The sequence below is a fragment of the Lytechinus variegatus genome, chromosome 7, assembly GCF_018143015.1.
Source record: "Lytechinus variegatus isolate NC3 chromosome 7, Lvar_3.0, whole genome shotgun sequence".
Classification (NCBI taxonomy): domain Eukaryota; kingdom Metazoa; phylum Echinodermata; class Echinoidea; order Temnopleuroida; family Toxopneustidae; genus Lytechinus; species Lytechinus variegatus.
The window spans coordinates 18,204,038-18,231,169 of NC_054746.1; the positions used below are offsets into that span (position 1 = coordinate 18,204,038).

The window sequence follows — 27,132 nt, forward strand, 5'->3', positions numbered from 1 at the left end:
AGGAAAATAAAGTTCATTATTTCAAAACGCTTTTACAAATCGTTTATTTCTTTAAAGCAACAAATCAAAAAGTACATTTAGATAGGATTCTTAAATAAGGTAATAGTGGAAATGGGACAGAAACTTCTAATGAATAGAATTTAGAATTACTTAAAGGAGAAACACCGTCAAAGAGACGGAATATGAAAATATTTCCAAAAGAACGACACGATACTAAATTGAAGAAAATAATGATCCAAGCGCCTACACAAATAAAAGTGTCTTGCAATATAATGTTGTTTCATAACAATAAAGCTATATCATTCATATTTGTTCTCTTAATTTACTTGGCAAGTATATACATATTAATTCACAATCGGCGGTCATCTTGATGATGTCACATAGCATTGACATCACGTGTTCATGAATCGACCTCGATTTCTTCACATTCTTCATCGTGGCTGTCGTCACTGGACGAAGATTCGCCCGATGCCCAATCACCATGTCGAGCCTGATATTCTTCTCTTTGGATATCCCGCCCATGGGCGTGGCCATCAGGAGACGACGCCGAACAATTGACCTGTTCGTCATCCCCCGACCACACCCCACTGTCTCTCTTCTCCCCGCTCGGAAGGCGTGAATCCACGGATGGATGATGGTCCCTACCCGATACAGCCTCTGAGCATCCCGCAGAAGTGGCACATGCCGTTCCTTTACCGCTTAGGATTCTTGCGCTATGCTCTTGGGCTTTGGCTCTCAACGAAGCGATACTGTTGGTCCTGATCTCATCAGCACCGCTCATACTTGAGTCTTTCTGTTGATGTCGTGTTTCCTTGGTGATATTACCCTTGCTTTCTCGGTAAATCTTTTCTTTCTCTTCGTCACCCATCACATCGGGGACATCTACCGATTTCTTGTGCATACCTGTTAATGAAGAGAACATTATGAATATTTCCATATGTATAGAGATAACAATACAAGAACCGACCAATCACCGATCCTACAAAATTATCTCGAGAATACCTTAAAAATAGATTTTGTGAATCAAATCTTTGTTTGTAATAACAATCTTTTCGATTGATCAATACGTTTACTGTCTGTTGACGATGATATCTCTTCTTACAATGATACATTTTCCTGAACAGTTATCTAATTTACATGAAAGAGAGTGGATAATTGATAATTCCACCTAAATTTCAACCATTTTTTCAGAAGAAAAAGAAAGAGAAAAAAAAAGACACTACCTTCAAAGATTTTTAACACTACTTCTGGAAATTAAAAAAGTTGAAATTCCTAAATTTTCGTTCGAAAATTTTCAAATAGGGCCTATGATATAAATTATTTTGTATTTGAATTTTCTAGAGGTTCAAGTTTACAAACTTTTGATCCACGAACAACAATAATACCTTTAGACAAGATGTTCAACGACTCATCCTCTGTTTTTGGCAATATATAGGATGGACATAGTAGGGAGATCAGTTCAGGTTCGAATTTACAGAGAGTGGAAGAATCAGAATACTACATAATGTCTTCTATAATTCATTGACTTCTTTTTTTCAAGGGAGATGCTGAATACTGACCTAACAACCATGGAGCACAACTGTCCCCCTCTTCAGCCGCTTTAAGGATGCTGTCGGGTAAAGGTAGCGAATGTCTGACCATTGCTCCATACAAGCCATACTCTGCCATTACACTGCTTCGTCCCCAGCACTTCTCCTTCTTTCGCCACTTAGCACGACGGTTCTGAAACCACACCTACGAAAAGGAAAGGAGAATAAGAAAGGTTTGTAAAAGCGTGGATCAATGATAAATAAAATGCAACAAAGAATGTAAGATATTAATCAAGGAAACAGATAATTAAGGACGGTTTAATTAATTAAGTTTACGCAGATTTTAATAGCTATTGGATAATCCTAATTAAACATTACCGATGTAAAACATCTTCTTTTAAGATATACCTCTATTTAGTAAATTAATCCAAATATATGCATATTACATGTAAAGCCATTATGTCTTTTACATCTTCAGATACTTGAAGAAGGCCGAACTAAATGGCCGAAAGCTTGTATTAATAAAAGTTGAAGAAATCCAGGCTACGTCTCCCGCTTCAATGCTTTTTGAGCTTCTTCGCCAATATATTACTAACTGAAGCACCCACGCAATGTTTAGGTCCTTGCTCATCACAATTATATATATATATAGGCATGTGGGTGTGGGTGTATGAAGGTGGGTGAGTGTGTGTGTGTGAGTTTGTTTGTTTTGTGTGATCGAGCACTTTTAGAAAGTTCATTCATGATTTTGCCCCCCATCTGAAAATGAATTGAAGCCCCTCCCATTCACTATATCACTAGATTCACCATACATGTATAGAGAGACATCTGAATTATACAAAATGGCGCCTCAATGATGTCACATTGAGTTAATCGGCTTTGGACGTTCCATAATTGAGTTTAATGCGTTGCTGTTATCAAGTTCTAAAATCAAGAATACGTGACATGCAGAACTAATGACCGGCACCCATGTACGCAACAAATGCCCCATATTTCTTTCTTAATCTTTAATGACATTTACTTCGAATTGCATCTTATCCCCCTCCCCCCTCAAGTTTTTTTTCAATTTTAATGTTTATCAGATTCCATAAAGATTTTGCTTATTTTGATAAAAACAATAAGTGTTCGGACACGTCACTACCCTTTTTAAAATATGGGAAAGGGCAAATTAATTTATTATTGTAACTATTACCATAGGTATGTTCTTACTTTGTATCTTGCATAATTATTTAGGAAAGAAATCAACTCAGACATAACTAAACACGGAACTTGCTGTTAAGCAACGTAATTTTTTACATCTTTCTGAAAACACTCTCCTGTGCTGCTATTACTATTTGGAAAGGTTGATTGGTGAGTCATTAGTATCTAACCAATTTTGTTGCCTCCATTATTTAAAAGATAAACTAAGTGACCAATTGAAGCAAAACTTGACACAAACTACGTGCTGAAACGAAATCCATTGCAACCCATATATCGTAATGTTGCATGAAGCCAGTATAATAGCTGCGCATCAATTAGTCGCTCTCGCTCACCATCATGTGTGCGATGTCGCTTGGAGCAAGATCCATGAATTTTTTAAGATCATCACCGTTCGACTTTGCGAAACGTCTTTGAGGCTGTCACGGGTTTTCCTCCAGGAATCAATACAGAAGCAATCACAGGATTCGTAATTGCCTACCAATTAGTATTCGAACATCGCCACTTCAGGTTTGCTGGCAAGCCAGTAGAATGATACGAATGGTATAAGGCAAGTGAGAATGATCGACCAACCAATCAGACACGAAGAAGGAATGTTTGAATTCAGGCAATATGGCGGCTAAGAGCAGGCCATTCAGGAGATGTTTCAGACAAACACTGCAGTACAAAGACGTTAATGAGAGCCGTATCGCTAATTGCACGATTTTATATTTCTTGAGACTCACCGTAGCTGTTCAAAAGTGAAGTGACGGTTTGGTTTCACTCGGTTTGAGTTGTTTCTCACACCCTATGATCATTGAGGGCATGTCTAACATCTGAACATAGTAAATTATTCATGAATGTTTGCTATTTCAACGCTGATTCAGCACTTAAAGTGAACTATAGAGTATTCTAAAGTGGCATATTTAAAGTCTTTTTGGTTTAGTATAGTGTGGACAACAGAAAAAAATAATATGACGAATGTACCCTTGCTGGACAGAACATCATGGCAAGTTCATAGGCTTTCAGTTGATCGACGTTATCATTAAGGATGATACAACTCTGTATACTTTATATTCTATTAATCGACACTCATTTCTGATCAGTAGCGTACTGAGCCAAACAATTTGAGGGGGGGTAGGCATGAGACAACATTTCTTAACAGCAGCGAGATGAGTGAAGCGAGCAAGGACAAAAATTGATCTTTTCAATACAAAAAAATCTGATTTTGTTGTAGATTTTGACATAATTATCAGAGTTAAATATCGTATTTCAACATTTCTTTTCCCTTTATGTTCTTTTCCGCCCTTTTTTCTCGGTCGTGATAATATTGGGGGTCCATGCTCCAAGCCCCACCCCCCATCTGTACGCCACCTCCTGATTAATTCGACTTGATGAGAAGTGCAAAACTATTGATTTAACATTAAGCTGAATGCGAGGGTCTGAATTGATAATTCATAATGTTATTGCGCACTTGATAATATAATAGTCGTTTGCCACTAGTCATGCAGGCCCGTTAGTAGGCCTGTTTACATTAATCTTGTGAGCATCAAGGATTTTATCATGTTCATCATTGATGTTATTCACACCAGAAGTTTTGCCAAAATTACCAGTTAGCAGGGATCTGAAATATAAACCTGGCATCATAATATCCACGAGACCACATTACCTAGCATTAAGAATTATAGAAGTAAAGGTCAAGGAAGGACTTCGATTATCAACGCCATTATGGTTTGACCCGATGGTAATTGATATTCTGTCAATTTTGAAAGGTTGAGCTCTTCTATTGTCCGACTCAAAATAATCAGTTCGTGTCGCTGAAATTGATGAGATTTAATTCCGAGGTATACCTTGTCAGCGAGATTCTTACGACATGTTTTGGAGATTTTAGTTCCTTGCTGGATTACCTCCTTATCAAATTATTCTTAATTTGCACCCTTAAGACATCCATTCTCTATGCTTCCCGATGTCTAGATACAAACGAACCAAACGTGCCTGTCCAGCACGACATCAAATTTCAGGCCGGACAACGACATATAGTCACTCTATACATCAATCCAAACTCGCGCTTCCATACTTACGCTCCAACCCCACCTCTCTCCTACATATTTATTTCCGAAAACGAAAACAGACAAATTTGCAAATTTAATTTTCCTGAGCACACAATATAATAAACAAACAGTGCGGGAGGAAAGCGGATGAAAGCAGTCGGCGAACCATGCGGGTTCGAGGGAAAAAGATTGTAACAAATTAGACGCAGGGCAAGACTATAAATTGGTCTTTGAGAAAAGCAAACTTTGGAGTTGGAGCTGTGACAACATCGGTTGATCCGAGTTGATTTCCCGGGTGAACTCTAGCTCCTATCTCCTTTCTTAGGACATCAAATTGTTTTTGAGGTTGAGTTATTACAGTGGGTTAATCAAGCGCTGGAGTCAAACCTCATTACCACAACTTCGTGTAATTTCTTCAAACAACCTGAAAAATGTTCATTTGTCTTATTAGGTGCCAAATTGGAAATTAAGTACGTCACGCTCGCCCCATTTTGGGATTAGCTTTTGGCTTCCCATCATCTCTATCTGCCCTGCAGATCGAGGCAAACAATTCAATTGCATTTTTGTCTCCGTTTCCTCTATACCGTTTTCGTCACTCCCAGGCGAAAGATTGCAGGCAGAGGCATTCTAAAACGAGACGAGCTTTGGCTCCCGTAGGCGGTGTACCAATCATCTCGGAATCTAAGTGAAGAGAATTGTTTTACTGCAGTCCCACAGCGCGTGACCGAACTTTAACGCTTAGTTATCCTTCCGATTAGGCATTAGTGTCCAATCAGTCGTCCTTCTTTCTTTCACATGAGTAGCTAAAATCCAATCTTTTCTCTCATCATCTTCATCCCTGATAGGAACGGGGCAACCACGTTCACACTTTTTGAAGAATTAAGTTACACATTTTGTCACTTTGTTACATACCTAGAACAAACTATAATTAAAATGCTTTAAAGTGACAATAAGAGAGAGGCTGATTCATATCAGCTGATATTAAACCACATTACAATAATTATTTCCTATTTGACCTAGGTCATTTCTGACTAATACAGTAAGATATATACATATCAGTTGCATCCATCTGAACAATATAATCTATCGTAAATTTAACAATTTCGCTCTGAAATCTCAATCGATTCCCCATCGTTATGTGTGGTGATTTAGTAACCATGGCGATGGATAATGACATCCTCTCTCTCTCTCTGAATACTTGTGATTTCAAAAAGCCAAATATCAATAGTTTAATACTGAGGGGATAGCGTTATTAGCTGTTATTCGATTTGATCATAGTCGATGATGAAGTATTGTTGTTTTGCTTTGATAAATCAGCTTCTTAAACAAAAGAAGCAAAATTCCGATATTTGACAATCTAGTTAGTTCAAAGAAGACGGTTTTTTGAGCTGTACCTCCATAAAAGCCCCATTATACCCCTTTTTGATCACCAATATAGCTTCCGTCTAAGAATGAAGGATCGTATGCAGCCGTTGTTTCATCGAAAATCTCAGTGCCGGAATATCTTAGGAATATACCGACATGAAAAGTTTAGAAAGAGTTTGAAAACACATTTACTTACTTTTTTTTATAAACAATTAGGAACCCAGTGTCCCCACCCCATGCATGTTCACTTGTAAAAAGCGCTTAGAGACATGCAATTTTCCCTGTATTTTGCGATAAATTAATGTTTCTTTATCCTTTAGATTAGATTCAATGTATGACAGGTATTTTAGACTTTTTTTTTGTTTGCATCCATTAAAATTCATTATCCATATAGACTGAGAAAGCTCACTGATGCATCAACTAAATTAGATATGATAATGTGAAACTCCGCGCTTTCACTTTTCAGTATGTCTACTCATGTGTATTTAAGTTCATTCAAACAAGATATTTTTTTCATAATACTCTTCCATTATTAAAGTCTCATTCGTCAAATTATGCTTTATCATAATACCTTCTATCAATAGATTTATTTCAATCCTGAACGTTGGTCAATCGTGATTGTGCTATATTATTTCCGAGCTACACTCTAAAAAATGAAGTGCTAATTCAGCTCTTAACGAGCGTGTATAGTGACTGCACTTCGGAGTGCTGATTTGTCTAGTTCATATTTGAACGAGAAAAATCAGCACTCCGTAGTGCAGTCACTATACACGCTCTTTAAGAGCTGAATTAGCACTTCATTTTTTAGAGTGTATAAGCTCCTGCGACAGTCTGCCATTTTGAAAACATCTTGATAAAATCTCTCCTTCAGATAGGAATTTTACTACTGTACATAATAGTTATGATCGGATAGGATAATGTGAACACCCCTGTCTTCATTCTCCTTGCCATCCTTACAAGCCTACATGGTATACATCTATTGTGAAGAGGAGAAATGAATTTGAGAAAACTGGATCAGAGACACATACACCTTTGTGCCATTTTGATAATTAATTTGAAATTAAGACCCAGTAATCAGCTTAAAGCTTAGTGCTCTGATAATAAGCCAAGCCTGTCATGGAACGCTAAATCTGAAGATCGGGGTTGGATGGCTATATAGCTACCCTGTCAGCGACGGGGAGGAGTCGGCTTGGTCACTTGGGACGTACCCGCTTCAATCACGCGCAAAAAGAACCCGAGCTTGGCAGAAACTAGTTTCGAGTTTGTGAAATTAGAGGCAACAGCCATTTCCTCTCCGTCACTCTTCCATTTCGAAATTCAAAAGCCCCTAAACTACAAAATCTGATTGTAAAATTAGATGACATATCTTTCATGCCATTTCCGTATTTAAAGTGTGTATCCAATTGAGATGTATGATAGCATTAAAGTTGAAAATGGGAAATGCCTCAAAAATTCTAAAACGCATTTTCTAGAATATATTTGTAACTTAGCTTGTTAGCCCTGCCGTACGGTATAAACGTGATTAGTAAAAAAAAAAACATTAAACACAAGCTGCAATGTTAATTACGGTTATATTTCTCATCAATATATATATATATATATATATATATATTTTGGGGGGTATAAAATTTGCCTATTTTCAGTCATTTGGAGATGATTTTTAATCTAGTTTGATCATTTTGATGGGAAATATTCCCCTTAAATCATTACTTCAGGGGCATGCAGCGCAAGTGTACTTCGATAAAATGGGCCAAGACGACCTATATAGGTAACGTTATATATCTTAATTGAATAATATAGTTATTACAGAGTTAAACGACCCGAAGCTCTCCTTTTTATGACCCTCTTTCTTCACTCTGAAAAAAAAAAGTTTTCCCAATATTGGGTAAAATGGGAACATGCATATTGGTTGGTTAAAATATTTTGTAATTTTTACGCAATGTTGCGTTGAAATAGCCCAATTTGGGGTAAAAGAAATACCAAGCAAACATGCATGTTCCCTTTCTACCCAACATTGGGTAAATATTTTCTCAGTGTTTTTAGAGTGTTCTGTTTTTCCTTCTTATCCCCTTTCTTCTCATTTCATACCATTTTTCTTTTTCCATGCTTAAAAACAAATCATAGAAGACGGTCGCCCCCTGTGATGCAGCCCCCGAACTTACTGATAATTATCTAGGGTGCTTTTTTATATAAATAAAATCTTGATATCAAAGGATGTAAGTGTTACCAAGTTACGTCTGAATGCTTATGATTTTTTGTGATCTAATGTTTGGTGGGCAGGCGCGGAACCAGAGGTAAAACTGGTCAAAATCACACCCCTTTTCTTTCTCTTCTTTTCTTTTAAAGTGAAAACAAATTTTCCCTCTGATTCTTTTCTTACATGGTTATGAGGCTGGTTTGCATAAAGTTGTCTTTGTTGCTGTGTGTATCCGTTTTTGTTACCCCATACAGTATTATGCTTTCATTACTTTGTTATTTTTGTACTTTGTCATTGTATATAAAGTGCATCGAGGAAAAATTACGATTTTAAAATTTTCTCTGTTTTCATTATCAATCAAGACAAAGAATTATGGAAATTAGAGGAAGAAAGGGTGCCTATTAACAGATTAGGTAACAAAATAAACTATTACCTGTATTCTGTCTTCTGGCAGATCAGTTTTGAGCGCCAACAGTTCTCGAGCATACACATCAGGATAATGAGCTTCATTGAATGATTTCTCTAACTCATCAAGTTGATACGATGTAAATATGGTCCTGCAATGAAAAAATTAAAACATTTTGACATTAATCAATTATCGACGCTCTTTGATATTCAGGTCAGCTCATCCAAATTGACGATCGTCCGTTTACTTTCAATATAATTTATTATTTTATTATCTACTAACCACCGGCACTTTCATGTTTACAGGACAACTGCAACAAAAGTTACTAAAATGAAGCGCAATAATTGGACGAGCAAATAGCACAATTATATATGGGTCTGACCATACTATAATTTATAAACAACGGAGAGTAAAAAAAAAACAATGGCCATGCATTCTTCTGACAAACATGCTTATGAGTTAAAGAACACTTTTAAAAAGTGCCTTGTGATTTCTTTTAACCTTATTTGATACATACTGACCAGTCGAGCCAAACAAGCACGATTCCATTGATCAGTATAGTTAACATTACTACTGAAATAATACTTTACACGGATATCTTTTTAAATATTTTTAAATAAATATTAAAAATATATTCAATATTTCAATAAATAATAAATATATATACATTCGTATTATTCTAAATATATGGACATCATTCACCTGTCATTTTGATCATTCTTGTTTGATGTGAATAGATTTCACTCATTAATGGTGAGCTAAGCATGTTATTTGAAGCTAATATTGGTAATTCTTTAAGAAGGAAAAGCAGTATTGGCGTTGTGACATTCTTGTAGCCCTGTGTTAAGATGTAAACTATCCGCCCGCCATTATTCATGGTTGGGATGCACAACTAATCACTCAAATTTAAAGTATCGAATTTTGATGAATTCTCGATGCCCCTCCCCCCGGACTGAGGATACATACTCCCGATGGGGGAGGAGGGCAATTCTCGTATTTCCATTTTAACAGATGGTCCGGGGTTGAAAACGTAGCTGCGTTGCCAACCTCGGTACGCAGGCGATAATTTGGCATTATCTTCAAGACGATGTAGACGGATGCTACGCGTTTGCCACGGGGCCTCAGCCCGCTGGTTGTCTGCTGTTATTCCGTAGTGATTTCCTCGGCTCTGCATGGTATGATCTGCCTTCTGCCTCAACCCAAATTTTGATCATGCCCATTTTCGCATTGCCTCATTTTCGATAATTACCAAGTATTAGCATCCACTAATCTATAAACAAGAGCGATGCAAAAGCGAGGACTATTGAGCCTATACATGCAATCCTATAGTTAAAGCAGTAAACTCGGTAAACTATTTCTATCTGTTTGGATTATTTTTGTTTAATAGCCTGCACGTAGTGACATCAGCAAATTTTGTAACAGTTTCATGTGATTAAAATAAAGTTAATGCATATTGAAGCAAAATAAAATCAAAATTAAAATTCCTATTAAATGAATACAAAAAGATTCTAAAAAGGTATTTGAACTTGTTTACGTTTAGTGTAAAGGGGATATGGAGACAAATCTAAATTTATCAAATTCAATGACATGTTTTCCAATTCCACGTAAACGTTTTAGACAAAGCTTTGTAATGAAGGGGTTCAAATATAGATTTGCTTTCAATTTCTTGTAATTAGAAAAAGTGGGAGATCGGCGAATACTATCATGAAAAAATAAGAACAAAGAAAACTCACTTGTTTCAAAATTCTCTAGGAAAATACCCTTTTTCGGTGTTGTTTTGTTTGATACAGATTATAGCTTCTTTGTTTTCTATTTCACAGTATTAAGTGTATCACTGTTTTTTCCCCATTAGTGGTTATGTCTCAAGGTCATGAGACTTTTGAAACAAGCGTAAATTCAACCTTCAAGTTGAACATTTACAATAATTTGTTTTTAAATGACTGTACTGGGAAATGCATGTCTGGTCAAAGTTGCGGTGGTATTAGGTGTTTTTACATCGATACGATATCTAACGAAGATAATGAAGTAGCTTTATCCATCAGCTGAATATATCAAGATACAACGACGTATATACCTACACATAAATCCAGACAATCGTATGAATCTAATTGGTGAAATAATGACATTTGTGACCTATCGATGGAGTATCATTTTCAAATGCATTTCCCCAAGTGGTAGGTTATAAAAGAAGAAGCTGCGCTTTACCCGTGCCTCTCCTTCCTAAGTAGCCTTGAAGAAAAGAAATCTTCTCGAATCAAGATGTTTGATTTCATTATCTTATTAGAAAAGGGTCTTACTGAAAGCAAATGTGATCTCACCAGGGAATACATTACAAAACCGATGTCCATCGAATTAAGATAATTATACAGCAACGGAAGAAAAAGATGAAAACAAGTGCCATCACCCTTTTATATAGTAGCCCTTATTGGCTTATCTTTTTCGACTTGTTCTCAATAACATTTCTTATCTTTGTAATTTAGATAAAGAAGAGAAAGTTCACATTCACCTTCGGAATGGTGCCAAACATGGTTTACAAGTATAGGAAAGCTCCTTTTGGGGTTTCATAGCAAGCTTGTTCTGGCATACAAGGAGAGCTCGTGCACCAGTTTAATACTTCTTTAACACTAAAAAAAAAGGTTTGGCAAAAAGGCCCAATTTTAAACCATCACTGGGCAACATACTGTTCACACAACTATTGTTTAAAATCTGTCCAAATTGGGTAATAAAAACTAATAATTGGGTAATAAATTTGCCCAATTGGATAAAAAATTGCCCAGAATACAACATTTTAAGTGTAATAGCATGTTAGGAGAATACGCCAATTTATGCGATGTATAGAAATAGTGATTAAAGAAATATCTCGAAAACCACCCTATAACCCTTCTAAACTTATTTTTGCGCTGCTTTATGTTCTATGGTGTTATATTCATGTAATTTTTTAACCATCATATTATTTTGGTCTTTAAAATAGTTGCAGCTAGACAGAAGGCAAATGGAAAAACAATTTCATACCACTAAAAAGTTCTATTTTTTAATAATTTCCGGAAGTTTTTTTTTCACCTTCTCACAAAATACGATTAAAATAAGACACAAATATGTGACTCTATATTTAATCGTTTAGAAGCTAGGAAGGAATACCAAAATAATAGATAGAGGGCTTAATACCCGATGAAAACAACAACTTAATCAGCAAGAGACAAAGTAAGATCGATCATAGCAAACGTTCGCGTTTAGATCTTTGACCGCTATCCTCTCTATCATCAACTCTCTAACGGTCGCAATGTTTGGGGATGTCATTTCAACAATTATCCAATTTTCAAATCACGTTACTAACTCACAGCATTCTCCAGCAAACATTTCAGGATAATTACTCAGAGGAGGTAAACACAAAGTTTTGGGAATCGTCTGTTTCTTGGGCTCGGGACGCGTCATCCATCAATGTTGCAAACACCTATACATATTAATTTTTCGGTTCCACTCTTGTTTCTCCTAATTCTCTGGATTCTATCAAATTACCTCCGTTGTTTCCTCCCTCTGTTCTAATTTATCATCTTTTGCTCGTGCATGAAAAACTTTTTTTCTCTAGATTAGAGTAATTCCTTCATGATTTCGCTTCCAGCAGTGAAAGAAAAAGCGAAGTTGTCAATTATATATTTTGCAGTTTGGTGTTATTATCCTAACTTCACTAAATTTTCTGAGTTGACCAAGCTATTTTGGTAAAGTGTAAACTGTTCTTGAATCGTAAAAAAGTATTGTACAATGCAATATAAATTTCTTATAGAATTCAAGTTTTGAAATACCTTTTACTTAACTTTAATTTTTGAATACTATAGATTTCAGATGTGATAACCCTTTTTTCATTCATTGCAACTGATTAATTGATCTTCATTTCTATTTAACAGACACGAGTACAGATATTGCTTCTTCACAAAATTAGACAATGAAAACAATTAGGGCTGATTATTAGATAACGTTCCGACAAATATGATACATTCATCGGACACAATGTAAATGCAAACTGAATATAGATTGCTAAATAAATCTGCATGCTGCTATTAAACAGAAAGGGGGCAACACAAATATACTGTGCAGGGTAGTGACGTAGAAACAGGCAGACAAATAGAACATGATAATGTACTGTACTGTATAAAATCATGATAGATGAATGTATAGATTTTATGACGGTTAGAGAATGGAGAGGAAGGGTGGCAAGAAGATTTTAAAAAAAAATGGAAAATTGAAAAGATGACAATAAATATTGATAGACAATGATATTGATACGAATGATAATGACATACCTGTGTCGTCTCTTCTTTCTTTTCTTCTTTCCCATACTACTCACAGATGAAGGCGAGTGTTGACTGAATATCCGCTCATGGTTCTCTTCAATCAATATTTCTATTTTGAATAAAGAGATTGAAATAAAAAAAAAGGAACATTCGTCAGAAATCGCCTTTAGAAATATCCAAAGCCCCTTTCTAAAATGTTCAATTCGAATATGAAATGGGCTTTATTAAGATATTATTTTTTGAAAAGCTTGGGTACAGGGTTATAATTTCCATGGAGAAAGACCAAAGATTTTGAGGGGCTTCTTGTATTATGTTAATAGAGGTGATAGATAATGAATTGCAATTATGGATTGATTCAGTTCTTTGAGAAATTATGTATTTTCATTTGCATTCTGATAATCATTCTATATTTCCCATAATACCAGTTTTTTTTTACATACCCTCTCCATCGCTTTTTTTCTCTCTCCCTAGTATTCTTTCTAATTTCTTCCCTTCTTCTCTTCTGTCATTCAATTTCTCTCTATCTCTCTCTCTGTCATGTTCCTTTTAATGCTCTCCCTGTACCTCTTTCTCGTTCTTTCTGCTCCTCTCTCCATTTCTCTTTCCACAGAAATGGCTAATATCGTTAATAGCCTATTTTCAGATTTCTTATTGTGGGTCATTGGTGGTGTCGTCCATGTGATCAGTCAGTAGCTAGGGTGTACCTGTCGCATCCGATGATTGCAATTAATCTTCTGCGTCTTTTGTACCCATCTGACATCGAATTAGTCCACTTTTGCATGCGATTCCCAGTCACTGGGGACCAAATTCTGATATGAGTGGCAAATTGGAATTGTACCTTGGCAGGCAGGGACTGTCTCGATACTCGACATCAACGATCTAGCCCACTCCTCCCCGACTGTTAAAAAAAATGGCAATGTTGTGAGAGAACAAGGTGGAAAATAAAGCCTGAGGACTTCGGTGCTCCCATAGAGATTGATTCGGCTGGGAGGTCTATCGTGGCTCTTATTTCTTCGCATCACTTCGAAGCTTCAGATCACTTTCTCGCCCGCAGCTAACCCGTGTATTGCGATGTATGCGGCACGAGAGCTAATTTTCGAAATTGCCTTACTGAAACTGAAATCGCTGTATTTGTCTCACTATGTCCCTCTCTTTACCCATACACCACACTCAGACCGCAGCCTCCATGCAGTGTGGCGTTTCTTTTTCGTCGTGGGGAGCGACGCGCATGTACAATAAACTTCTGGCGTAGGCATTGGTAGGAATGAATATTGGGACGTGTCGTCGTACGCCAATTAGCGCGTTTCGACCATTTTGGAAATCTGATCGGCCATCTCGAATGGGTTTGCTACCGGCGTGACGCAGTCCAAAATTCCATCTTCCTGAAGCCCATGCCCAATACTCTAATTAATGTTAAAAGCTTCTTCTTTCAAATCGTACAAACCGATACCCCTGTCGCATTTCTCAGTATTTGGGGGGACGAACGCGTTTTAATTCGTCCATTTGAAATAAACAGAGAAAAACAAAGATGGGGACGCCATGAAACGATTAATGAAAAAAGGTCAAACGCTAAAAACTTCTTCGTCTCGTCTACAGCTCTTCTCATCCCTCAGAACCAGGGAAAACCCATCGAAAAATATGGGAATTAGAAGGAAAGCCTAAAATTGATTAGTTTCGGAGGACGGAAGTGGATTACTAAGGAATCACTTGTCTTCTCAATCCATGGACTCCAGAAATCAATGCCTATGTTATGAAGCCACTACGAATAAGGATAAAAAACGGCGTCCCGATGAAATTTGCGCGAACTTGAGCCTCCAACTCCACTGGTTATGCGGATTAGGGTCCTAAATTCGCTACAAGTGGCTCGACACGCTATCAGGTTTGGGCATTATCTTCCCACCATTCGATTTCTACACTGTTATTTCATCCGCTTGTGTACTCTTCCTCTCCTCTCACCATAACTCTCATTTTCTTCTCCCTGGTCTTCTATTCCCCAGACTCCCTTACACTCTCTCACAGTCTCAACCCTATCTCTATAGCATCACAATCTTTTTCTTTTTCTCTTTACCCAAACACCAAGTTCGAAGCTAATTCAATAATAAATCCGGTCGAAGAGAATCTAATTATCACTACATGTTTCAGTGGCATAAAATGTCTTGCCCGGGAGGTGGGGGTAATTGGGCGAAATTGTCGCAGCAATATCGTATTGGCTGTTAGTAGTGTTAGCGTAGCGGTGCGGCGACGCGCCAAAAAAACTCCGATACTACCGGCGGGAAGTATCGAACGTCTGCTCTTTCTTCTGCACTCGTGACAATGTAGTCTTTTACTTCTTTCACGAGCTTCGATTCTATTTCTAGGAGTATCTCTTCTCATGAAATGACTTCTTGGCCATTAATGTGTGAAAAACAGGATTGGAAAGAATGTGGAATAGAAGTGGTGAAAGCACTAAGTGGTCGTTTGGCAATTAGACCACCTAGCAAACTTTCGATTGTACTTTTTGGAGTTAGCGGCGCCATTTTATGCAGGGGTCACGAGAAGGCGCCATTTTTACAGATGTGTGATGTCACTGATGTAGAGTGCAGAGTGGTGCGAATCTTGTAAAGATATGAAAAGGGCCATGTGTCGAGATTGCGATTGACCTTGATTGCGACAGGTATGGGGGCTGCAAATATGTTTAAATCTCGAGAAGAAAAGTAGGCTCATGAACTTCATCCAGCTTCAAAATTCGTATACTCTGAGTACTCTCTCCTCATGGCTGCTTTCGTATTCTTTGAAAAAAAATGATAAAAGACCACATCCATCTACAATGAAATAAAAGAAAATTTAAAAAAAGTAAAGCTACCCTATCTGTTTAGGTGAGAATTGCCTTCTCTTTTCACTATTGTACTTTTCCATTTTAACACTAAAAATGTTAGAATATTTTTAAGTCATTTAAGAAAAGCAGGGTATTGATCAAAATTGGTTTGATTATCTGCAAATCTTCGCTGAAGCAAGGTCACAGGTCAATTACAAGATTGCCGAGGATGGCATAACTTTTCGTTACGTTGCCCTATAGCAAAAAAGGGAAATCCGAATATTCCCCTCTCATGTGCATCTTTAGGCCATTCTTCATGCAGGCTAGATACCACCCTATTATTTTCAGCTAACTCAGCATACATGTACTTATAACAAAATAATGATATATTCACAAATAGATTTAGCTTTTACTACATTCAATACAAATGAGCTTGTGAAACTGTCGTTTTTAACGAGTTTGATAGGGTATTCTATTATTTTCAAAACATGATGAAATAAGGATTACAGGTTTTTTTTATTTCCATGTGATTAAAATAAAGTATTCTTTCTCGATCGCTATGTCGAAATTTCCTTGACTCTCGAAAAGGCCGAGTATCCTTATATGATATCGGATAATACAAACATGACGCTGAAATTGAAGATCGTTGAGGGATATAAGAATCAAATTACATTCACAAATCTGTTTTTGCACCATGTTACTGGTGTATTCATATCAAATAAAACTTGCCTACGAGTCATATTAAGTTAAACATTTTTTTTTCAATAATGTCCGCATCTCTTTTTTATCCCAGGGAGATATAAAAAAATGTTAAATTTAATAACCACACATATACAATCATGTCAGAGCAGCAAGTCACAATATAATTCATAATTATGATGATACAGAACTATTCAAGACTTTAAAAAAATCACTGGTGAAATAGGGCAGTCATGAAAAACCAAAATGAGATTGTCACGATTACCTTTTTTGAAAAAAAAGTTAATGAGTTCTTGAAAGTAGTTAATCCTTTTTTTAATCTTTTCTCGTATTTTTCACCTTTGGATATGTCATAATTCTTATGTATTATGTTCCGAACGCAACAGTTAACATCGTAAAAACATATATTTAATCTAATTAAAGTAATCTATTTGGAATTCGAGTAAATGTAAGCTGAAGATCGCGAAGAACATATCTTAAAAATCTTGCTATTGAAAACTTAAATCAATTTGACGAATGTCGTGAACACTACCCTTTTCCACCAAATAAAACATTTGAGTGAACAAAAAAAAAGTCAAATGATAATCTGTATGTGCAGTCCACGCACCCAGGTGCGTACCACGAGGAAAGTGAATTTAATAACAAATTTGGACAAGTTTTGCATGTTCTTTGTTATTTTATTAGACATCGAAGTATCGGGTATACGAAATAATCATGACAACAAATTACATCTACTAACTAACGGATACTGAATACTTGGTAGTTGGTATTCATTACGGGGTTTTATTTTTTTGTAGAGCGGGGAAATTTGTAGGACTTTGATTGGAGATGTCAAGCGGGGATGAAGATGATGTTGGCTGAAGCACCTAATCAAATTTCCCTCTCTCAACTGTCACTCCTCGCTAGAAACACGTGCCTTTCGAGTACACAACACATTGTGCATATATTCAACCCAAGGTGTTGCATGCAAAAGCATGCTTGTCTGCGGCCGTGGTGCTTGTATATTATTAGTTAGTTTCTAACTTGGTTATGCAGTTGGAGGTGTCATGTGGGATCAAAAAAAGCTTTTTCTTGATGGTTTTCATTTGACGCTAATCCAATTTCGGGGCATTGTCGGTCAACACTGGGCCATGCTCACGCAACCCACTGTCGGGTCAAAGCGCGCCATTTAATTTCTTGTTGGTTACGGTGGCGCCGTGCCGGGTTTCATGCTTGCAGGTGCGGGGCTCTCCAAAACAGCAGGTCTCTCGATTAATGAATGAGGGGGTTGAAGAATAGACGTGACGCACTAAGGAAAAAAAACTCTGAAACTTTATCTACCCTCTATGATAAAGACAATACTAAGCGGAAATAACAAAGCAGTCAATGTTACGCATATTCAGATTATGAAGTTCAGAGGACAAGTGCTATCTAATTAAGATGTTAACATATACATTTATTTCACATTGGAACAACTATTATACTTTATAAATTCCTTTTATGTATAGACGGCAGGTGTGGAGTTGTCCCTTAAACAGGCAGGGAAGTCGATGCACTGATATGCCCGCGAAACCATTGACATTTCTCAACGACACCTTAATCTCGTTTTTTACTCTCGTCGCGGCCTGTAATGGGTTTACACAATTTTGCTACTTAGAACGCTCTTTGTTTTGACTTAAGCGTGAGTGCATATGTGTTTAAGTTGATCTAAATGAGATTATCTCAGTTATTAAGATCAGCTACTAATGGATCTTATGCTCGGAGCGGGTCAGGAAGGGGGAGAGAGAGAGAGGGGAAAAGAAAGATTTGTTCAGGGGGACACGTAAGGAAAGAAAATATAACTGTTCTTCTTTCAGATGATCCAATCACTAGGAAGCTTATAGTAAATTCAATTGTAGCAAATGTTTGATATGGTTGAGGAAATGAATTATAGGGCGAGGGTGTATGCATATGTGTATGAGTGAGAGAGAGAGAGAGATGATGATGTTGATGATGTATCATTATAAAAAAAACAACACTTAAACTGAATTCTAAGGCATGCAGGGAAAGGACACTGTAAGATAAGCCTCTAAGAAGTTACCCCTCCTCTTGAAATACAGTGAGAATAAAACAGAAAGTTTAGGGCTACTGTCAGAGTAAGACATGCATAAAAAAAGAGGTGAAATAAACTGCAATAGGGAACAGCAGAGAGAGAGAGAGAGGGTGTGTGGGTGTGGGTGTGCAGATGGATAGAGAGTCTGAGATAAAGGTGGGACATACAAAGTGACTGGATTATCTTTCTATTTTACTAAAATACATTGGGTATGGTGGGTATGTTACCGTCTCGACATAACATTTGACACTGCATACATCTTCTTCATTGAAGAGAGAGGGGTGCAGTGAGAAAGAAATAAAAATATAAAAGGGGATGAAGAAAAGAAGAAATTGAGTAAGAAACAAATACGGGAGGAAGGGAACATTTATAAAAAATCGAAGGGAAACTTTTATTGCCCCTAGATCAATTCTTTCATCTACGTTTGAAACAGCTTGTAAGTCCAAAGATAATTGTAATACGGAGAAACTGAAATTGAATATTTAAACGTATTTTGACAGCGCTTATCAAGTCTTCATGTCCACTCCATACTTGATTACCCGTTGAGTCAGACCACTTATCCTACCTTTCACGTTGTGTCGTATGGGATCTCAATTATCTTGACTTTCCCTTAAGGTGAATATCAGTGTCAATCAAAATAACTGTCGCCTTTAAGATGGTCTCTGTGGTCATAATCTTCAGCTTATTTGCCCACAAACAGACTCATCGAAAGATCCCGGCTTGAGCTAGCATTCAAACTGACTTCATTTATCTCTAATTATCGTTTTATCATGGCTGGATTAACACTTACATATCTAGTATAGAATACGATGGATATTTGACACAAAGAGAGCCACTTGGCCTTCACATAGTTGTGGGAGAAAATGGCGCCTTAAGATACGCAGATATTTTGGCGTGACGGCTTTGGAGGAACTAGTTCTGCTCCGACATGTCCCATAGACCAAAGCAATAGCAACTCATGTATTGACATGATAGCGTTATCTTGGTTTTGAACCTGATCATCATCATATATGATTATTTAACCTTGAGTTATCATAGTTATCTTTATACATGATCTATACCATTGGCCTAAACCCGTTTCAAAAACCTGCAAACATGACTTTACGAACGACAGTTATATGGCAAACCAAAATAAATGTGTCTCGACTGGAATGATGTCTTGAAATGATAATGCAGATAATTAATTACCAAAATAGTATCTAAAATATTTTCTGGCGAGTAAGAGATTCTTCTTTGCCTTAATATAAATAAAACCATCTGAAATGCACCCATAGATTGTCAATTATAGATCCAAACTTTGGGTTTGATAGAGAGAAGGCATTATTGGAGAAAATGAAGTTAGTTGTTTGGATTGTCCCTTGGTTATAGCAATAACGGCAAGTTATACAATTCATTCATGGACAATGTCTGTTGTCAGCCAAACCGTGTAAATGAAAAAAATATGAAAACAATTATTAAAAGCATCGGGGCTTATTAAACATAATACAACATGAGTAAAATAAATTAACTAGTTAAAAGAAGACTTATTAGCCCCCCCACACACACACACACACATACACACACACACACGAGCGCGCGCGCGCATAAAAAAAGAAGAAAAACCTGAACATTTTAATAGTTCATAAAGACCAAAACGCAGACTAAAAGTGTTAAAGTTATTTGCGATTACAGTCAGTTGTACTTTTTCTTAAGCTAACATTCAAACGATGAAGTACACTGAACAAACCATATGGAAAATATATTTTGTTTCATGAAATAAAAGAATGCAATAAAATCGAATGAACAAAATTAATACATTGTGGTAAATAGCTATATATATATATATATATATATATATATATATATATATATATATATACATATATATATATTGCACGATTTACAAGAACTGGTGCTTCCAAAAACAAAAAGGCATTGATGTGCATTCGGTATAGATACGATGACAATTGCTTCTTTTTTCGATGAATAAATGCATTTTCACTTGGCGTATCGTCCGGTCATTTTCAAATGGTTGTTGTGATATACATTTCTGGTAGGTAAATTATCATCAGTGTAGTAAATAACGTTATTTCCGGTCATCAGATCACCATGACAACAAGTAGGAAATGAACATTTTCCATGTTTTCAGCACTTTCTGGTAGTCAATACAGGTCTATTTAACTCCAGTTATTTCTTGTTGAGGGTCTAATGGAAATGGGATCTTAGCGAAAATAAAAAAAATTACTAGCTTTACTCAGAATATTTGCCAAAAGATATACACGAAAGATTATGGCCATGATGGTGTTGTGGTTACATGCATGAGCAAAATTGAGTGGCAAGGGTGACGAAAATATGATCGGTGTGTTCCCTCGGGGATGTTTAGTTCTAACGGCGTCATTGACCACTTCTGCAGTTCACACATAACATCGAACATCCACAACATAGGTGGTAAAATAAAATTGCGCACTTAAGTACCCCAATGATGGACGACCTTTGACATATCCATCAATCAAAGGAGGATGAGGTGGGTGGAGAAGGTGAAGATGATTGGGAAGTGATTCTTGTACTTTCAAACTAATTATTCCGAGATCAAGCCTCTTGTCGATTGAAAATTGTTTTATGGTTTTGTGATGGAAATTTTAAGCAAATGTGGAACAAGGTCCAACTGTTGAACAAAAATTATCTCCCTTGACCATTAAAGAATTCTAGACGATTTCTTATACGAAGTACTGGAATATCGAATAGAAGTTTTGATCCCTTCATTCACATTCAGTCCTTGCTAACTACTAACAATTAGTTTGGGTAGAATTATTTTACGACGCGAAATGGAAAATTAAGATGGAGAATGAATGTCAGACTATGCCATATAATTATAGTCATGACAAGTAGTCAGTATAATCACTATCTCATTGTGTAAATTGTTCAACAAATCAAAGAGAATCTTAAAAGCGATTAGGAAATAAAAGGGGAATAAAAAAACAGATAAGGGATATAGAGAAACAGAGAAAGAGAGAAGAGAGGGGGGGGGGATAAAAAGGATAAAGAATGTAGTGGGTAAATAGAAATGTAAATTTATGAAATCCCCCAAAATATACTATTTCATTAATATACACCTTCTTTTCAAGTTACAAGGAAAATAATTTTATGCTGCAATCTTCAATTTCAAAATAGAGAACCGAAGAAGAGAAAAAGAGTGAAAAATATAGACCATGTCCATGTCATTCGAATTGGATTGGTTTACTCATTTACTAATTGCCTTCTGTATTGTTACCCTACCATAATACCGCTCTAACATTCACCCACTAAGGCAATTTCATCTCATGATTGGCCTCAGAATCGACGATTCGTTCCCATCTCTTAGCATCCCAATCTAATAAAGCACCCTCTAATACACACCCTCCCCCTGCGTCCCTCCCTTACTCAAATCAACCCCCACTGCTGGTGACTCCGTGCTCAAATCTTAGCAAGCACCACACAACACTTCCCACATATTCCAAGTTCAGCGCACTAAAGCACACCAAGATTTTACTCAATTAGAAAATATCAAGTAAATGAGGAAATTTCCTTTCCAGAAAACTGAGTCGATTTCGCAGTGCTGTTTTTTTTTCTTTCTCTGGTTGACCCATGAGTGAAAAAAAATTGCGGTTACACTGGACGAATACGATTTCAATAATATCGAGAGATGATGAAGAAAATGCAAGGAATTGTGTAAAGGTTTTGTATGCACACGTAATACCCTGGAGATTAGAAGCAAATTGAAAAAGCTCGTACTAACAATTATTATCACTGCAGGGCTTCTATTGTTTAAACGCTAATAACCGATATGCCTTACTCAATCTGTCACAATACATCCACATGAAATCCCCTAGCTAATCCTCAACATGGCAATCAATTAGAGTATGCTACAACACTTTTCAAATCGTATTCTAAAGGAAAATACAATTAAAACCTTCTCGTGATTTTGTGGGGAAGGGCTTTTAAAGATTTGTGTAATGTTGTACTGCATTTCAGTTGTACTAATGCATATCATGGGAGAATCATGTTTCCCGTTAATAAGCACTTGGTGCAAAAAGCTGAAAATTAGTCCTTTGCCTATCGTTACAATTTGATTTCTACCAATGCAGTCAATGTTAGAGGCGGAATGAATGCGTTGATTGAATTAGTGCTAGATTATTCCAATCCCAGTCTACAATTTACTTTATACCATGAAAGCTTTACCATTTCTTGAAGTATTGTCCTTAAAGTATTAAGCGACTTAAATAGTTCCAACTCTCTCCCAGGATTTATCTTGATTGACAAGAGAATTCGAAGTGTAAATCCCTGTTTTCAAAGTACGTAAGCAAATTAATGTACTAATGACGGATTTTCATATAATGTATATTTAGTCTTTTCGGATATTTTGTAGCTTTATACTTTTTGAAATAATAACACTTATCGTTATTATTTATTTCCAGTCGGTGGCTTGTGACAATGAAAACTGCTATATTTGATTTTTTTTTTTTATAAAATCCTTTTACGTAAATTATCAAAACTAAGTTAAAAAATAATAATAACTGTGGCTTATGACCATTATGATTAGTATATCTTAAAGTCATGAAAATAAGAGTCCGTTTGCATGGTCTCTAAAGTATAATTACACTGCAAACACTCTGGTGTTGATTTAACACCAGCCCGGAAACTGTATATGTCCACACCAGAGAAGTATCTAAACAACACCAGCTTGGAATCAAACCGTTGCTGTTTTAATACTAATTGGTGTTGTACAAACACCTTTCTGGTGTTAGACCAAACAATTTTCTGGTGTAAACATATATATATTCCGGGCTGGTGTTAAATCAACACCGGAGTTTTTGCAGTGTACCATCTACACGTCCTTCTGCCCCCATCCGTCTCTAATCATTTCCCCCGCCCCGTCTCTCTCTCTCCCCTATCCAAATAATGTTTTTTATGTTGTCCATTAAAGTAGTCATTTGGTCAATATATTTCTTGATTAGTCATGTGCATCAAAATCTAAGATTTCGGCCCCATTGCAGAAAAGATCCTTGCCACTTCCATGGCAACCATTCTCAACAGCCAATCAAAATTAAGGGTTCCAGGAGAGCTACCATTGGATGACAGGATGACAAAGTTACAATAATAGTTAGTAACTTTGATGAAACGAGAGCCAAGGCTGAATACAATATTGCAATCATCGCACCCAAAGACCCACAGAAATACAGGAAACTGACAAATCTATATAAAAAAATAATTGTTTCAGTTGTACAACTGGACCCAGAACCATGCAACATAAAAAAAACAATTTCTCAATTTGTCGTTACAGTAAGTCGTTGACAAACTATATATTATACTATATAAACTATAAAAGTTACAATCAAAGTGTATACTTCTCTTTTTCTTATCCCTGGGCCCTGTCTTACAAAGATCTGTGATTGATCCGATTAACCACAAACTATGGAAAGCAAGCAACGTCAACATAACATGCAAATTTATCTTTTTTTTAAATCCAGATATGATGTATACCCATACATTCACCATTATCTTGACAATTCGGTGTGCTTGTTTACAAGGGAGGTTTTGCAAATTTCCTGAAGGAAAAAAATACAGATATGGATTTCCATATAGTTACGTTTAATCAGATCAATCGCAAATCGTTGAGAGACAGTGCCCGATCTGTATTTGAGACGCGATTGGATATAAAGAAATGTAATCATAAACAACTAAAAATGCATAAAAATTAAGTAAGATAGATAATAAGCAAGCACTAATTAGGGCTTAACTTTCTTCTTTTCTGAATAAACCCCCTCGTGTTTACTACGGTCTCTTACTTTATTTTTCCTTGTAAAATACTGCATTTATATGGTATAAACACGACGAAAAATGGACCCCTAGAATATAACTGCGATGCATGATCTCATAAATACGATACCACAAAAGATAGATACCGCCCGTGGAAAATAAATCAGTAAAATTACTGATAATGCCGATTTAGCAATAAAAGATGGTAAACAAATGAGTCAATCAATCAATAAAATAAATCAAGAATTTGTAAATGAAGGAACGAATAAAAAAATGAATCAATTTTTTTTTTGGGGGGGTCATTTTGAAAGGAACAATTGTAAAAATCATAATCGTAACATGTATTAAACAAATTCGTTTGAAATTACAAAAGTTTAAAAGAGAATTTCTTTAAAATAATATGAAAATATTCGACCACTTACGAAGAAGGGTATAGCAGGTATCCTTTTAACTGATGTTTCATAAATATGTAATGATGCTACAAAAAATAACAATCCTAGAATCTATTGTAAACTCTAAATTTTAAGAAGTTTCAATTCTGAAGCAATAAAGGAATTGTAAAATTTGACATTTTTCCACAAATAGAATGTTTCAAATAATCCTATTCGAGTTTTTTGTTATATGGTAACGATTTACAGATTTCCAAGGTGAAGAACAAGTGTTTCCAGTAACAAAACTATTTGTTTGATTTAGTAATGTTTTTATTGTGTTAAGGAAACAACACCGACACCTGAAATAATGTCTCATTGAAACGGCCATGCACGAGAAAGTTTTCTATAAGATCTAAACGATGTTTCCATTGTTGTGACTATTCTTTTATAGGAATTATTGTTTAGATAAAACATTCTAGAATGATTTGGAGTATATTTCAAAATTGTGGCAGTGTGAATAATGTTATTATCATTTCTCCCTATAACCGTTACTATGGAAACGTTTTGCCAATCCCCAGAGAGTCTTATATCAAAGAAGGTAGAAGATGACATTGCCTTTACCTTTCTATATGACTATGGAGGAAAAAATACACCAAGGGCCTTTTGCACTGATAATAGTATTATCTTTAAGCCATTCACATTTGAAATTTCGTTATTTAGAATATGAATATGATTTCATAAAAAAAAAAATTGGCAGTGTCTTTATCGTTTGATGTGGAATAAAAAAAGTGTATTTTTTTCATTAATACTATCTAATATATTCACTGTCGTATGTTAATAACAATCCCTAAGCGAAAGTATAAACAATAATTGTAATGATATAATTGAAAGCCTTTTGAAACCAACAGATTTTATCGTTGTCAACCACTGTAAACTGAATAAAACATAACAGATCATGTTTTCTCCATCGGTATCGGGGAGACAAACTTGCAAGATGATACAGAGATCTTTGACAGTTAAGCAAGAAAATATGTTAGTCTCTCCTTCTTGAATAATCCATTGATATTGTTTTAAGTGTGAACATGTTTTTTTTTGTTATTTGAACAATTTAACATGATTTCAGTGACATAAAGTATGTTGAGATTTGGAAAAGTAAATTGTTATTGAAATTTCAATCGGTTAATCTAGACTATCTATTTGTAATCATTTTGGAGTTTGTCTTACCGTTTCTCGAGTCTGCCAAAGGGGGTAGACCAGTTGGACTTCTTGCTTGCTGTACGAAACTACTGTGCATGGCTAAGGCAGCCAGGGCAGCGTGGTCGTAGCCCACCGAAGCCTTGGCGGCAGCGAAGTAAAGCGAGGCGGTGGACGGATGAAACCCGGGTATGCACGACGCCACACTGGCCATGGCAGGATGACTGGCTGCCGCTGCCGCCATCAGCGGGGAGATGAGCGGTCGTGATGGGATGATTTCCCGTGATTTCGGCTGCTCCTGACGACCAAGCCCAAGGAGTTCATGGATGGCGAACGATGATCTCTGATGACCAGGAGATGTGCCATGAATAGGCGACGTCGCGGCGGGTACGGATAATCGAGGTGGACCATGACTACTTGGTAGCGTAATCGATGATGTCGACGAAGTCAGCGTTTCGCCTGTCATTTTGACAGTCCCTTATAGTCACTGTATCAGGGTTTCAGTTTTAGTTAATTTTAAGAAATTGATTAAAGAATCACAGATTCGACATTTCTCATGAAATTAAGAGATAGAGCTTATCATACGAATGATCAAGATTCACTGGAATAATAACTGTCCTCTCTTCCTTTCGACATAAGATGTAAACATGTTCAAGAAGGTGTCCAGCTGTGTGTGTTTCGACAACAACTCAACAAAAGCCAACAGAAAACACTCGATTAAAGAATCATAATAACTGCCAAATCTGGAAATCCGGAAGTGGAATTCTGAGAGATAGTGGTGAAGATATGGCAAGAGTGGTAGCTGGGACAACTCTGAAGAGAAAGAATCACTACCTCATCGAGTTGAGATGATTTATATAGCGAGTGATCGAAAGAGGAATGGTATTGTGGTCTCGCGGCAGGAAAGCTATTTCTAGATGAGTGGAGGAATCTTCTAATGACAACCCCCTCCGTCTTTGAGTCACACATCAATCCTTTAGCTCCTCGACTCCAAGTAGCCTACTCCAAAGTAATCGTCAACACCCCTTTCTCCAAAGTTTCCGATTAGCGAGTGTAACTGTGGGGCGGGACAATACACGAGTAGCATTGGTGTTTGTCGCTACTTGAAAGTAATTAGCTATTGTCTAATCGCTTGCTAATGATTGCGTTTGAAGTTGAATAAAGGAGTAGCCCACCCAAAAGTCTGGCTCCCCGCTACCTTTCTTTCTTTCGACC

General features: G+C 36.5%; 1 protein-coding gene across 1 annotated transcript; it reads right to left on the minus strand.

Moving 5' to 3' along the window:
• LOC121418631 (visual system homeobox 2-like) lies at window positions 1-27,132 on the minus strand. The gene is made up of 5 exons (XM_041612607.1): window positions 25,948-27,132; window positions 13,023-13,122; window positions 8,752-8,875; window positions 1,560-1,734; window positions 1-903 (listed from the first exon to the last, which is right to left on the minus strand). The coding sequence occupies exons 1-5, from the start codon at window positions 26,381-26,383 to the stop codon at window positions 401-403; spliced, it is 1,338 nt and encodes a 445-aa protein (XP_041468541.1). The 5' UTR covers window positions 26,384-27,132; the 3' UTR covers window positions 1-400.

Excerpts from the sequence above, each read along its gene's own strand:
- LOC121418631 (XM_041612607.1), bottom strand. The coding sequence starts at position 26,383 with ATGACAGGCGAAACGCTGACTTCGTCGACATCATCGATTACGCTACCA. Across the intron at positions 8,876-13,022 it reads AGAAAGAAGAGACGACACAG|GACCATATTTACATCGTATC; the intron begins GTATGTCATTAT and ends TTTTCATTGCAG. Across the intron at positions 1,735-8,751 it reads TGCCAGAAGACAGAATACAG|GTGTGGTTTCAGAACCGTCG; the intron begins GTAATAGTTTAT and ends TCCTTTTCGTAG.